Raw genomic sequence first — 12,439 nt, forward strand, 5'->3', positions numbered from 1 at the left:
GATAATCGTATGTCCAGCAATATCAGGCGGGGGAAACCAGGAATGTGTGTGGGAATCGCAGTGATTAAGCTGTTGCTGGTAGCAACTAAAAGTAAACCATTCTCACTCGCTATTTAACATTTGTTTGTTGTTTAACGCCGCACTCAGCAATATTCCAGCTATATGATCGAGCCTGGACCAGACAATCCAGTGATTGACATGAGCATAGATCCACGCAAATGGAATACGATGACATGCATAAACCAAGTCAGCGAGTCTGACCACCCGATCCCATTAGTCGCCTGTTACAAGCACAGTCGCCTGTTACAAGCATAGTCGCCTGTTACAAGCATAGTCGCCTGTTACAAGCATAGTCGCCTGTTACAAGCATAGTCGCCTTTTACGGCAAGCATGGGTTGCTGAAGACCTATTCTAACCCGGGTCTTCACGGGTGCGCTATTAAACAAACAAAAGAAATAAATACCATGGACCATTTTATTACGTAAAAACGAGCAACCGACACCAGGGTGAGAGACGTTCAGTACACGAACCAGTCTATACTGACGACACCCGTCTTGACTTCATGTTTGCCTATATTGCCAAGGGTGTACTCGTACACTTTGTACTTCCCTTCTGTTGTAATAATAGCTGCCCATGTGCGACAGTTAGAATACAAACTGAATCTTGAATCCTTGCCTAGCTCCAGACCCGGGAGCTGTACGACCTCCGCAGCGACCTCGCCTGAATCCCGCCAAACCACTGTGTCGACACTCATGTAGTGAAGCAGACCGTTGTCGTGACGGATGCCGAGTCGAAGTTCCTTGCTAGATTTGATGCCGACAATGAGATCCGATTTGGAGCCAGAAATGACTGTTCCTTTGGAATCAATGGATAGAATCATTCTCCATGACCGACTGTCGAGGAACCACCTACTTGGGAGATACTCTCTCGTGTAGGATGTTACTGTTGACGATTCCGGTTTGTGTTTGCATGAGGTTACCTCCCCTTGGGACGAAACGGACTGCCAGACTTGTTCCGAATGTTCTGAGAATGCGGATTGGTCAGAAGGGGACCAATGCTCCCTGAGGGTAGCAGTCACCTGACCTTCATACACTACGATGTCTCGGGCAGCAGCCAATATATTGCCAGATTTTATAAGAATATTGTGTCCAGCTTCGATTCCTTTGATCAGCTGAGCCGTATTCTTGGTTAACGGCACCTCGTGCCAACACGTGTCCAGGCACCATTGAGGTCTCTCGTCATCATTGCTTGCAGTCACCATTGCCTTGTTCGGGTGCCAACGGATTATTTTTTGAACACCGTTTGATAACTCTTTGTTGGTATACCAACCTGTTTCTCGATTATTAAAATCGGACACACTTTTACTTTGTTGAGTGGCAAAAAGTTCGCCCTCAACGTGAGTTACGTCCCTTTGATGAAGACTGCTTCCATCGAGAAGTCCTGCCAGAACAGCATCCGAATCAGAACCCACATGCACCAGGCAGGAATCATTCTTGTACGACCAACCTAGGTTCGACCGCCGGGTCTTCCTTTCAAAGACTCCGTCATCGCCTAAGACAAGGATGGTCCAGTCCGAGTTGGTCAGGAACGTGTTGAACTCACGCTTTGGTCTTGACGAGAACGTATCCCAGTCTTGCTTGGTTAGCCTTAGAACAGACTGCCCCCCGATGTCAGACCCGTCCCATCCGACGTTGTGAAGATAGAACAACAAATTGTCTGGTCCCACGGTCACCGAGACGCTCATGGTTGGGGAACACGACTCCCAGAAGAGATTATGCACGATTGAGTAGAACTGGGGATTGTGTGATTGCAACGCTTCCCCCATCTGTATCCAGGAGCTCGATCGTGCTGCAAGTACAAAAAAAAAAGCGACATACAGCTACGCATTTCTACAACGAATAATTTAAATTATTACTTAGTTGTTCGAAGTGAAATGTTGACTTTAAACCCGTTGTTTGTATAGATTCGTTCACAAATGTATTATCGTGTCACATTCGCCATTTGCTATTTATGACTCTAAATATTGACAGCTGATTGTCTTCAAAAAGTGTTTGAATTAGTCTGAAATTCAGTTGTGGGTCGAGTTAAGTGTTTCAGGTAGTGAACAGCAGGTAGTGAACAGGGCCCACTTGCACAAAGCGATCTTAACTCATACTTTAACATAGACCTACAATAGTCTTAGCACTAAGATCGTTTTGTGCAAGTGGCCCAGCTCTTAGCTACCCTTAGAATTGTTGAAAAGAAAGTGAAGGACAACATGTTCTAAGACATATTCTAAGGAGCAGGCGTACAGTATTGTTTGAACCCTCAGGATTCTTTTTAATCTGGAACAAATTATGTTCGTTGATTCACTCACCCACAATCACGCAATAATGATTCTGATCTGGGTTATGTTTGATAGTGACCTGACCTGAGCATGTGAGTGTGGGCCGTGTCCACTGCTGGTAACGCGTGCACTCGGACAGACCAAACCCAGATCCGGTGTATCCCTTTAAGCACTGGTACATCGCGGTTGCCCCTTCCGTGGTGGTGTTGTAGTAGGAGACAGTCATCCCATTCAGGTCAGGAGGGGGCCCACATCCATTAATACTCCTCTTGTACTTTGGTGCTGCATAACCAAGTAAAGATTTTCTAGTCATCCGACGTAGTAGGCGAGAAAGATTTTACGAATACGAAAAGAACGAATAAATTCAGTTTCAAAATCAATGGCGTTTCACATCAATACCAAAGTGGATTTATTACGAGCCAAAAGTAGAACAGGATGCGTGACGAAAAAATATATAATACATTCTGTGGCAATGACGTTTTATGCTATTGAAAAATTTGATGAACTACGACCCTCATGCTACTATTACATATGTCGTCACCCTACCACTTCGGTGAAACCCACAAGCACGGGTATGGTGCTGACAAACCTAGAAACATAATCGGGGCGAACCGGAATTCGAACCCACTATCATAGGTTTCTGGCGTGCCCAAGGGACGCAACTCTGCACGGCCCCTCAGACGACTGGGCCACCCGTGCGGCAGAACGATCTGCAAGAACTGAATTCAGAAAATAACAGGTAAACGCTGAAAATTGGGAACGAATTATGAACATCTTTTAAATTCGGATACGCAGTAAATGTACTGCAAACTCAAAAACAATGAGAGTTTTATTTCCACCATTCAGTACGGTCTGATCACGTGACATCCGTTCCCACTTCCGGTACAGGTATGACTACACTTACCTGTACAGGTGAACTCGAACTCCGACCATGTGCCATCCTCCTGGCACTGACTGACTCCTGACCCGGTCTTAGTGAAGCCGGGAAGACACGCGTAGATGAGGACAGTCATCACGGACCCGTCACCGTACTGGGTGTAGTTGGCATTGGCAACATCCGGCTTCTTGCCACACCCACTTGCTGCAAGTGATAACAGAACACATGGAGTTAGGGGTTTACTGAGTATTGTATTCATGTTACATTTTCCAGCTACATCACGGATGCCTACAAAGTGAGTACAGACCAGACAATCCAGTGATTGATTCCTCGAGCAACGATCCGCGCCGTTGGGATACGATGACAAGTATTGGCGCCTACAGAAAAAGTCCTATCCTGGTTCCAACTCGGCAATGTTTCAATGTAGCGGTTTTGTTTCACCCTGCACTCAACAGTATTCCAGCTACATGTATATGACGGCAGTCTGTAAATAATCGAGTTCGCACCAGACATTCCGATGTTCATGATCTACGTAATTGGAATACGATGACGTGCAGCAAACAAGTCAGCGAGCCCGAGCCCGCAAGTCGCCTCTTACAAGCATAGTCGCCTTTGAAGGCAAGCATGGGTTTCTGAAGACCTATTCTGACTGGGAACTTCAGGGTCGGTCGTAGCAGTATTGTAGTGGTTGCATGACTTGCTACCGCCCACAACGCTGCAATCACTTTGTGAAATGTTTATATTGCAGCGCGTTGGGTAACGTCAAGCCGAGTCAGACATTAACCTCTTCGGTGAAAATCGCGGGTGTAGGGCTCCTGGTTGAGTCAAGGGGAAGTATCTCCGCATGACAAGCAATGAATGAGTGAGTTGGGTTTAACGCCGCTTTTAACAGTATTCCAGTTATTTCTTTATAATACAGTATTCCAGTTACTACTTTTATAATACATAAATACTGAAATGTGTCGTATTCTCATTCCTGATTCCGACGGTACCACATTCAAATTACAAATTGTATTTACCTTCTGGATTACAAATGTGCGCTTTACGACAGAGCAGGTACTTGCATCAATAGGTATGCTACAAATTTTGACGCTGTCAGTGACCATAGCTTGTAGCTTGCTTACGTATTCATTACAAGCCCCTGAAAAGGAACCCACTCTCCAAAAACTGGTCGATAGTGAGTGAGTGAGTGAGCTGTTAACAGTATTCCAGTTATAGCGCGGCGTGTCAGCTTAATGTGGGAGGAAAGCCCGAAGTGATGCAGGTCTCAGACGTTTAGCACTTCGGGGAAACACACGAGCACGGGTTTTACTGCTGACGAACCTAGAAACATGATCGGGGTGGTCGATAAAGAAGTGAAGTCGCAATAGCAGGTGGATTTTTAGGCTTCTTTGTATTTCTTTCACGTGTATCCCCAAATCTGCATTCGGTGTAAATATTTTGCAAAAGTACCACCTTTAAAAAAATCAATGAAACGTGTATCTCCTTGATATGGTTAAAAAAATAAAGTATTAGCTTCGCCAGACTTTGGATGCTACGTGACAAGATGATAAATACTTAGTTGGTAACAACAGTTATTATAAATTGCGTGTTTAAAAAAAAGTCAAAGGCAAATTATTAATTAAGAATGTCGTGTCTATTGACAGATAAACGAATGCACTGCTCCTCCTCCGTTCATGGCTGCAGCACAAAAACTGAAACTGTTTACAGCATACGACGAGCCAGAGCTGTTCGTTTGCTTGAGGTCTCGTCCTAGGCACGGAGTTTCACGTCACGCTACCTCGCCGACCTTAAACTAACACGGACGAGCGTATAAACTAATATGGGTTGTTTTGTGCAGCTTGAGTTCCGTACAACTGCATAATGGGGACCTGCTTCATACTTTTCGGATTTTAGGATACCAGTGAAATCTAACTTTTCGGATTTCGGATAGCTTCGGATCCTACGGATTTCTAGCCACGAAGACATTTATCTTCGGATCTATTGAAATTTTCGGATTCAATCATTGTTTGTTGCTCTCGCGGGAAGCCCCTGAAAAGGAACCCACTCTCCAAAAACTGGTAGTGAGTGAGTGAGCTGTAAACAGTATTCCAGTTATATCGCGGCGTGTCAGCTTAATGTGGGAGGAAAGCCCGAAGTGATGCAGGTCTCGGACGTTTACCACTTCGGTGAAACCCACGAGTACGGGTATGGTGCTGCCAAACCTAGAAACAATCGGGGCGATTCGAACCCACAATCATAGGTTTCTGGCCTGCCCAAGGGATGCAACTCCGGACAGCGAATCGCTGCGCCTTAGACAAATGGGCCACCTGGGCCACCCGTGCCCCCTGCAAGCAATGACCATCAAACACGACGGAACAATGTCTTAAGGATGTCTTGGTATTACTTACCGAAAGGATTTTCCTCCTCATCGTCAATGTGTGCCTTGGGTTTGTCATCCTTTGGCGGCGGAGTGAAGTCTTTCTCTGAACAAAACCAATATGGATTTTTCTCTACTCAAACGCTCAAATGACAAGTGTTCAGGAATGTGGTTAGCGCCGCCTACAATATTCCAGTCAAAAGTCGACAGCATGTAATTGACCTGAGATTCCAGTGATTGACATTGTGAACAAATTGTGGTACGGTGTCACACAAACAAGATCAGATTTCAGTTGTGTTTGACAAGCATGGTTACCGGGATGAATGTCATTTGGAATCCCACGGATTGTATACAGCTGAGGGTGACGAGGATGTGTGGATGCGTCACACAAGGGACAACTGTCTACAGTGAGTTATTGACTATACCGTCTGTCCGCAAAAAAAAAGGCAAAACCTTTTCCAAAATCAGAAATTGAAAAACAGTTGATTGTACGCTCCGACTATAATCACAAGCATGTGTTTATGAAGTACTATCAAATACTTGGTCTATCAGGTGAACGTGTCCTGCTACCGTGCACCCATCACAAACACATGCAAAGGCTAGTCAATGCACATGAAACATGAGAGTGAGTGAATTGGTTTTAACGCCGCTTTTAACAGTATTCCAGTTACATCATGGCGTGTTAGCTTAATGTGGGAGGAAAGCCCGAAGTGATGCAGGTCTCAGACGTTTACCACTTCGGTGAAACCCACGAGCACGGGTATGGTGCTGACAAACCTAGAAACAATTGGGGCGAACAGGGATTCCAACTCTTACAGCCAGCAAGGGTTGCTGAAGACCCATTTTAACCCAGATCTGGGTTGATGCCAGTGTAAGGGATGTGACAATATAATCCCAGGATATACCATGATTGGACGATGTCGGAGCAGGCTGTAAATCGAGTTCGACAAACCAGTAGTTGATATAATGAACAACGTCCCACGTCGTCGGGGTGCGAAACCACAGCCGATTGTGACCACCATCCAATTTATTTGCCTTTTACTAGCATAGTTTACTGCTAGTGTAGTTTCTGTACTCACCACAGAGTCCGCATCCTTGAGGACAATCGGCATTAGAGGCAGGTGTTCCACAGAAGTTGCCGTCGACCACCTTCTTACACTTGGTGCCGTCAAACTGGGCGCAGTTCACTGAACAGGGCAACACAAGTTGTGAATGTTTTACAGGACAGTGAGCGGTATTAAAGCTTTATCAGGGCTGCCTTTAACTAGAGTTAGAGCCAGGCTACGCAGTTGTTGATCAACGCAGTCGGGAACAGGCATTGTCAGGTCACACCGAAAACGTTTAATGGGTATCGTTGGTTGGTTGGTTATTTAACGCCGCAATCAGCAATATTGCAGCTATAGGACGGCGGTCTGTAAATAATCGAGTCTGGACCAGACAATCCAGTGATTGACATCATGAGCATCGATCACAATTGGGATCGATGACATGCATCAACCAAGTGAGCGAGCCTGACCATCCGACCCCGTTAGTCGCCTTTTACAACAAGCATCGGTTGCTGAAGACCTATTCTACCCCGGATCGTCACGGGCCTTACAGGACAGTGAGCAGTATTGAAGCTTTTTCACGGCTGCCTTTAAATGGAGTTTGAGCCAGGCTACGCAATCGGGAACAGGCACTGCCAGGTCACACCGAAAACGTTTTATGGGCATCGACAAGTATGTCCCGTTACTGTGGATCTACGGAACCTGCGTTACCCATGCAACCTTAAACGTTAGTATGAAAGTAATAAACAAGTTTTGCATCAGCAGGCCCATTACGATACTAAGGTGTTTTAGTAAACGTTCACATATTTAGGATTACGCAAACAAATGTGAATAATTGAAAAGGCATATGAATGTTTTTAAGCCGTGCGGGAGCGGTGGGTTTCCACTTTATGACAGTGTCCATCCAATTACTGACGACCGCAGAACTCGGCAGTGTGCCAGGTGAGGTGACAATGGGTTTAACGTCGCGTCCAAGATTATTGCACTTATATAGCGACGTGCATGTACGTGTGTGTGTGGCTGCGTGTACTAGTCAAGACTAATGCCGATTTATAGCGCAAGCCCACTGAGAAACCACGTCCCAGTTTAACATGGATACACTACTCGGACACAGTATACTGACTACGAGCCGACCAGTCCTTGTTTGAGCCCTATATGCCAAGCGACAGGCAGGGTAACAACAAATACCATCTTTTAAAGTTTTGTGTTATGACCCGACCATGCTGGAATACAGATCCCCGTCATCAGCACACGGTGACACCAAGTCGGGCAGATCACGGAGCCTCAGCACACGATCGATTGTATCGACTCTTGCGGTAAGCCAGAGGTATTAATGATATACATTTGTAAGTCCTGATACAACTCAAGCAAGCGTATCACATACCAGTGTTCGGCACACAGGAGCAGGTTCGCTTGTAGAGGACCGTTGGACCAGAACAGGTTTTATCGCAGGTCGGCAGGTCTGGAAACAGAGGACGTTATGTAGGATCTGTTAAGTAATTTGAACGCCCGGATTGACAGATGGATCAGACTGAGAGACTTAGTAAAGAAGCAGAGGACCGGCAACATGTCCGAGGACAAAATGAAAAGACTTCACATGATTTGAACGAAAGCCCTGTCCACCAAGCTATGCAAGATGGTTCTGAGGGGAGAAATTGACAGACTGTTTGACCTTGGCACAATGGTCCATCGTCCTACAAAGGACAAAAATTGAAATATTAAATTCGGTACGTGTTGCTCACCACTACTAACTACGCACTTACTATATGTCATTTTTAAATACATTAATCAAAATAAGTGTCCGTTTTCAACTGGTTCAACATTGCTTCATACCTGCATATATACTTGTCAATCATATTCTGTATTAACATGCTTGATAACGGTGTTAGAACCTACACCGAAACGTTGCTCTGAATTGTATTAAAGAAGTCGTCCATCCACATTTCTTATCCTTACTAAAAACTCCATCTTCAAAATGCCTCTCAAAGAAGTCCCCCCTATCCATCTCGCGTACTAAGCACTGGTCTATGTTTCAGAAACGACTGATGATGGACAACGTTATGAAGTGTCATACCTTGACATGAACATGAAGCTGGCGAGATGACTTGTGGGGATTCACATTTCCGCCGACATTTTGCTGAAAGAGAAAAATGTAAATCAGTAAGTTTGGCGCTGTGGTCCACATTATTGCAGCTGTTCGCAGTATCCTTTCGGTGACCAGAACCGACAGGAGATTGCGTGGATAATTGCTCACACTGTTGGTGGTCATTTATCCCAGTATCATAAGCCATTAAGCCATTTATGACCATACCAGTCGCCTGCAAGACAGGTATGGCGTATTAGTGCTTGCTGACTCCCAGTGGGCCACTTAATATCCCTCCTCAATTCCCTAAAGCTGTATTCATAAAAGCATTTTTGTTTATGAACAAGTTGAGCTGCATCACCAAATTTGTTTGTTTGTTGTTTAACGCGGCACTCAGCAATATTCCAGCTATATGAAGGCGGTCTGTAAATAATCGAGTCTGGACCTGACAATCCAGTCATTGCCATGAGTACCGATTTATGCAGTTGGGATACGATGACATGCATCAACCAAGTCAGCGAGCCTGACCACCCGATCCCGTTAGTCGCCTGTTATAAGCATAGTGAGTACGGTTTTACGCCGCTTTTAGCAATATTCCAGCAATATCACGGCGGGGGACATTGTAGCCATGTCGGGAATCGAACCCGGGTCTTCGGCGTGACGAGCTAACGCTTTAACCACTAGGCTACCCGACCACCCCTGTTACAAGCATAGTCGCAATTCATGGCAAGCATTGGTTGCTGAAGACGGGTCCATGACCGCAAACAATTGCAATAGGACCGTGAGCTCAAATTGCACAACATGACATGATTCGATTTGCGACACTTACAGCAGCTCTTCCCGTAGAATGCCCCCGTGCAGTCGCACTTGCAATTGGCCACATCCAGAGTCCCGTTGTTGTTGCACAGCTGTTTGCAGTCTACAAGGAATAATTCAGCAGTTGTACTGTTTCTACGACTGACTGGTGAACATACTAATTCCAGAAAGGATAAATAATCTGAAACTCATCGATTCCTAAAATATCCAGTTTCTATGGAAATGCTGACAACCTACCTGAGGTGAGGTAAAATAGGGTGTAACATCGTGTTCAAGACTGATACACTTATATAGCAGTGTGTGGGTGTGTGGGTGTGTGGGTGTGTGGGTGTGTGGGGGTGTGGGTGTGGGTGTGGGGGTGTGTGGGGGTGTGGGTGGGGGTGTGGGTGTGGGGGTGGGGGTGGGGGTGTGGGGGTGGGGGTGGGGGTGGGGTGTATGGAGTCGGGGATGTGGACTGGGGCCGATTTTATAGTACTGGCCCACTGAGATACCATGCTGTAGTTTCACTGGAACACCAAACTCAGGCAGTATACGGACTTCGAGCCGACAGTCTTTGCCCCTTAATGCCAAGCAGCAGGCAGGGTAACAACCACCATTTTTTAAAGTTTCTTTTGATATGACACCGGACCTTCCGCTCTCTGGGCAGACGCATAACCACTAGACCACGGAGACGGTCTTCGGTTCGAATGTTTGGACTGAAGGTCGACGAATACACTTATATCAAACAAGTTCCACACTAACCTAAAATAGGCAAAAAACAAATGAAAAATAAAATATGTTTACAGGGCATAGGTCGGGATGTTTCAATCTAACCACAAGGCTCACCCCCTTGAAGCTATCAAGTGAATTCTGACAAAACCTTTTACAAAAGAGATCAAACTTGAAGCCCAACTACACACATCCCGTCTGATAATCTCCAAACATGTCAATCAATGGCCCAAAATGACTTTCAAAATTAGTTGTCATTGAAATACTTTAGTATTAGAAACCTTTTGAGTCTACGAGAAATGGCACGCAAAGCCAGACAGTTCAGAAAACTTATTTACTGCAAACACTCCCCACACTGCCCTGTTGTGCCCTTTGACAAGTTTGGTTCCTTTAACGCGGCACTACAGCTATATGTAGTGAGTGAGTGTTTACGCCGCTTTTAGCAATATTCCAGCAATATCATGGCGGAGGACACCAGAAATGGATGTGTGGTCCAGACTCGATTATTTCCATCAAGCTGGAATATTGCCGAGTGCGGCGTTAAACAAGTTTAGCCTGTATATTTTCGAGTTTTGACGGAACAACCCTAGGGATTTCCATTATGAGCAACGATTCACGCAGTTGGGCGACGAGTGAGTGAGTTGGGTTAATGCAGCTTTTAACAGTATTCCAGTTATATCACGGCGTGTCAGCTTAATATGGGAGGAAAGCCCGAAGTGATGCAGGTCTTCGAACTCTTCAAAAATGGAGGTGAAAAAACACTTAGTCACGCGTCATTGGTTACGGTGTGGAGTTACCTTCCTTGCAGCAACAGGAAGACGATTCATTGCTGCGTGTGGTGAAATGTTAACCTGTCAGTCATGTCTTCAGAAAATGAAGCAATTTCTCTGAGCAAGAGCTAACAGTGCTGACAAACAGACATTGTCGCCGATCATGACGAACGAACGAAAGGCGGACCTGTGGGAAAACATCGCGATCCTAAGGATTTACAATAATTGTAGCGCTAAGATTGTTCTGTGGAAGTGGACAAAGCAAACCATCTCCCCATTGCATCACTATTGTAGGGATGTACGCTTCCATCTAACCTGACAGCCAGATAGCTCACAAATGAACGGTGCCGACTGTTTAACGCCACACTCAGCAATACTTCAGCTAATATAATCGAGTCTGGGTCAGAGTCAGAACAATCCAGTGATTGACATGAACATCGATCCACGCAAACGGGGTATGAGTACATGCATCAACCAGGTCAGCGAGCCTGACCACCCGATCCCGTTAGTCGCCTCTTACGACAAGCATAGTCGCCTTTTATGGCAAGCATGGATTGCTGAAGACCTATTCTTCCACGGTGCCGACTGACCAGATAAATGGGTTTGCGAATAATCCGATCTGAACAACGATGTTCCAACTTACCACACTTGGCGCCGCTCCATCCCAGGAAACATTCACAGGCACAGTTGTCTTGGTTGACGCGGCCTTCAACACATGGGGTAGTGCATGGGGGTTTGCTGCATGTCTTCCCACGGTACTTATTGATACAAGTACACTCGCATCGGTTCCCGTCCAGGATCCCGCCATTGTCACACGTGAGGTTACAGTCTGGAGGAAAACATTGTCATGCCTTTATCACCGACTTGTGGCTTGAGTGAGTGTTACATTATATACGTTGTGAGAGTATCACGGGGCCAAAATGCACTTTGGCCCTTTTTGCATATTATTGCATAAGTACCATCTATGAGTTCCTGTCTACCTGTAGAAAAAAATATTGTATGAATTTCATTGATGCGTTTTTTTAAATATAGCTACTTAAAATTCTATAAAAAGGGCCAAAGTCACTTTGTTAGATTTTGGCCAAAAAAGAGCTCTCATTTCCGTGTGTGGTTGAGACTGGTTGTCTGAGATTTTGAAAGTTTGGAACCTTATTATCATATCTACACTATTTCAACAAAGTTGGCATTAGTTTAAATCATTCAAAAGTACTTCAGTAGTATGTGTTTGTACTTTTAGTAGTAGTTTATCAATCTCACATGATAAATCTCATGCAAATGACTGAGGGTCAAAAATACAGACACTGGCCCTTTCCACCCTCACAATTTAAAAACATAAGTTTATTTCCTTTTTTGAATGTTATTTATAACAACATTTATATCTCTGCTGTCAGAATGCGTTAATGTCAAGGAATTTATCGGTGAAAATAAAGTTCATTAACATGCATAAGATGTGT

General features: G+C 45.1%; 1 protein-coding gene across 1 annotated transcript in view; it reads right to left on the reverse strand.

Moving 5' to 3' along the window:
* Window positions 1-460: 460 nt before the first annotated feature.
* Window positions 461-12,439, reverse strand: part of LOC124118163 — a 101,982-nt gene continuing 90,003 nt past the window's right edge. Inside the window, exons 89-97 of the mRNA XM_048394677.1 lie at window positions 11,629-11,814; window positions 9,521-9,610; window positions 8,683-8,745; window positions 7,993-8,070; window positions 6,642-6,749; window positions 5,594-5,668; window positions 3,231-3,407; window positions 2,411-2,608; window positions 461-1,848 (exon numbers count right to left, since the gene is read on the reverse strand). Of these exons, the coding sequence (XP_048250634.1) occupies window positions 518-1,848; window positions 2,411-2,608; window positions 3,231-3,407; window positions 5,594-5,668; window positions 6,642-6,749; window positions 7,993-8,070; window positions 8,683-8,745; window positions 9,521-9,610; window positions 11,629-11,814 (2,306 nt within the window). The 3' untranslated portion in view covers window positions 461-517. The remainder of the gene's footprint in view (window positions 1,849-2,410; window positions 2,609-3,230; window positions 3,408-5,593; window positions 5,669-6,641; window positions 6,750-7,992; window positions 8,071-8,682; window positions 8,746-9,520; window positions 9,611-11,628; window positions 11,815-12,439) is intronic.

This window comes from Haliotis rufescens, unplaced genomic scaffold, assembly GCF_023055435.1.
Source record: "Haliotis rufescens isolate VD_foot unplaced genomic scaffold, xgHalRufe1.0.p SCAF_13, whole genome shotgun sequence".
NCBI lineage: Eukaryota > Metazoa > Mollusca > Gastropoda > Lepetellida > Haliotidae > Haliotis > Haliotis rufescens.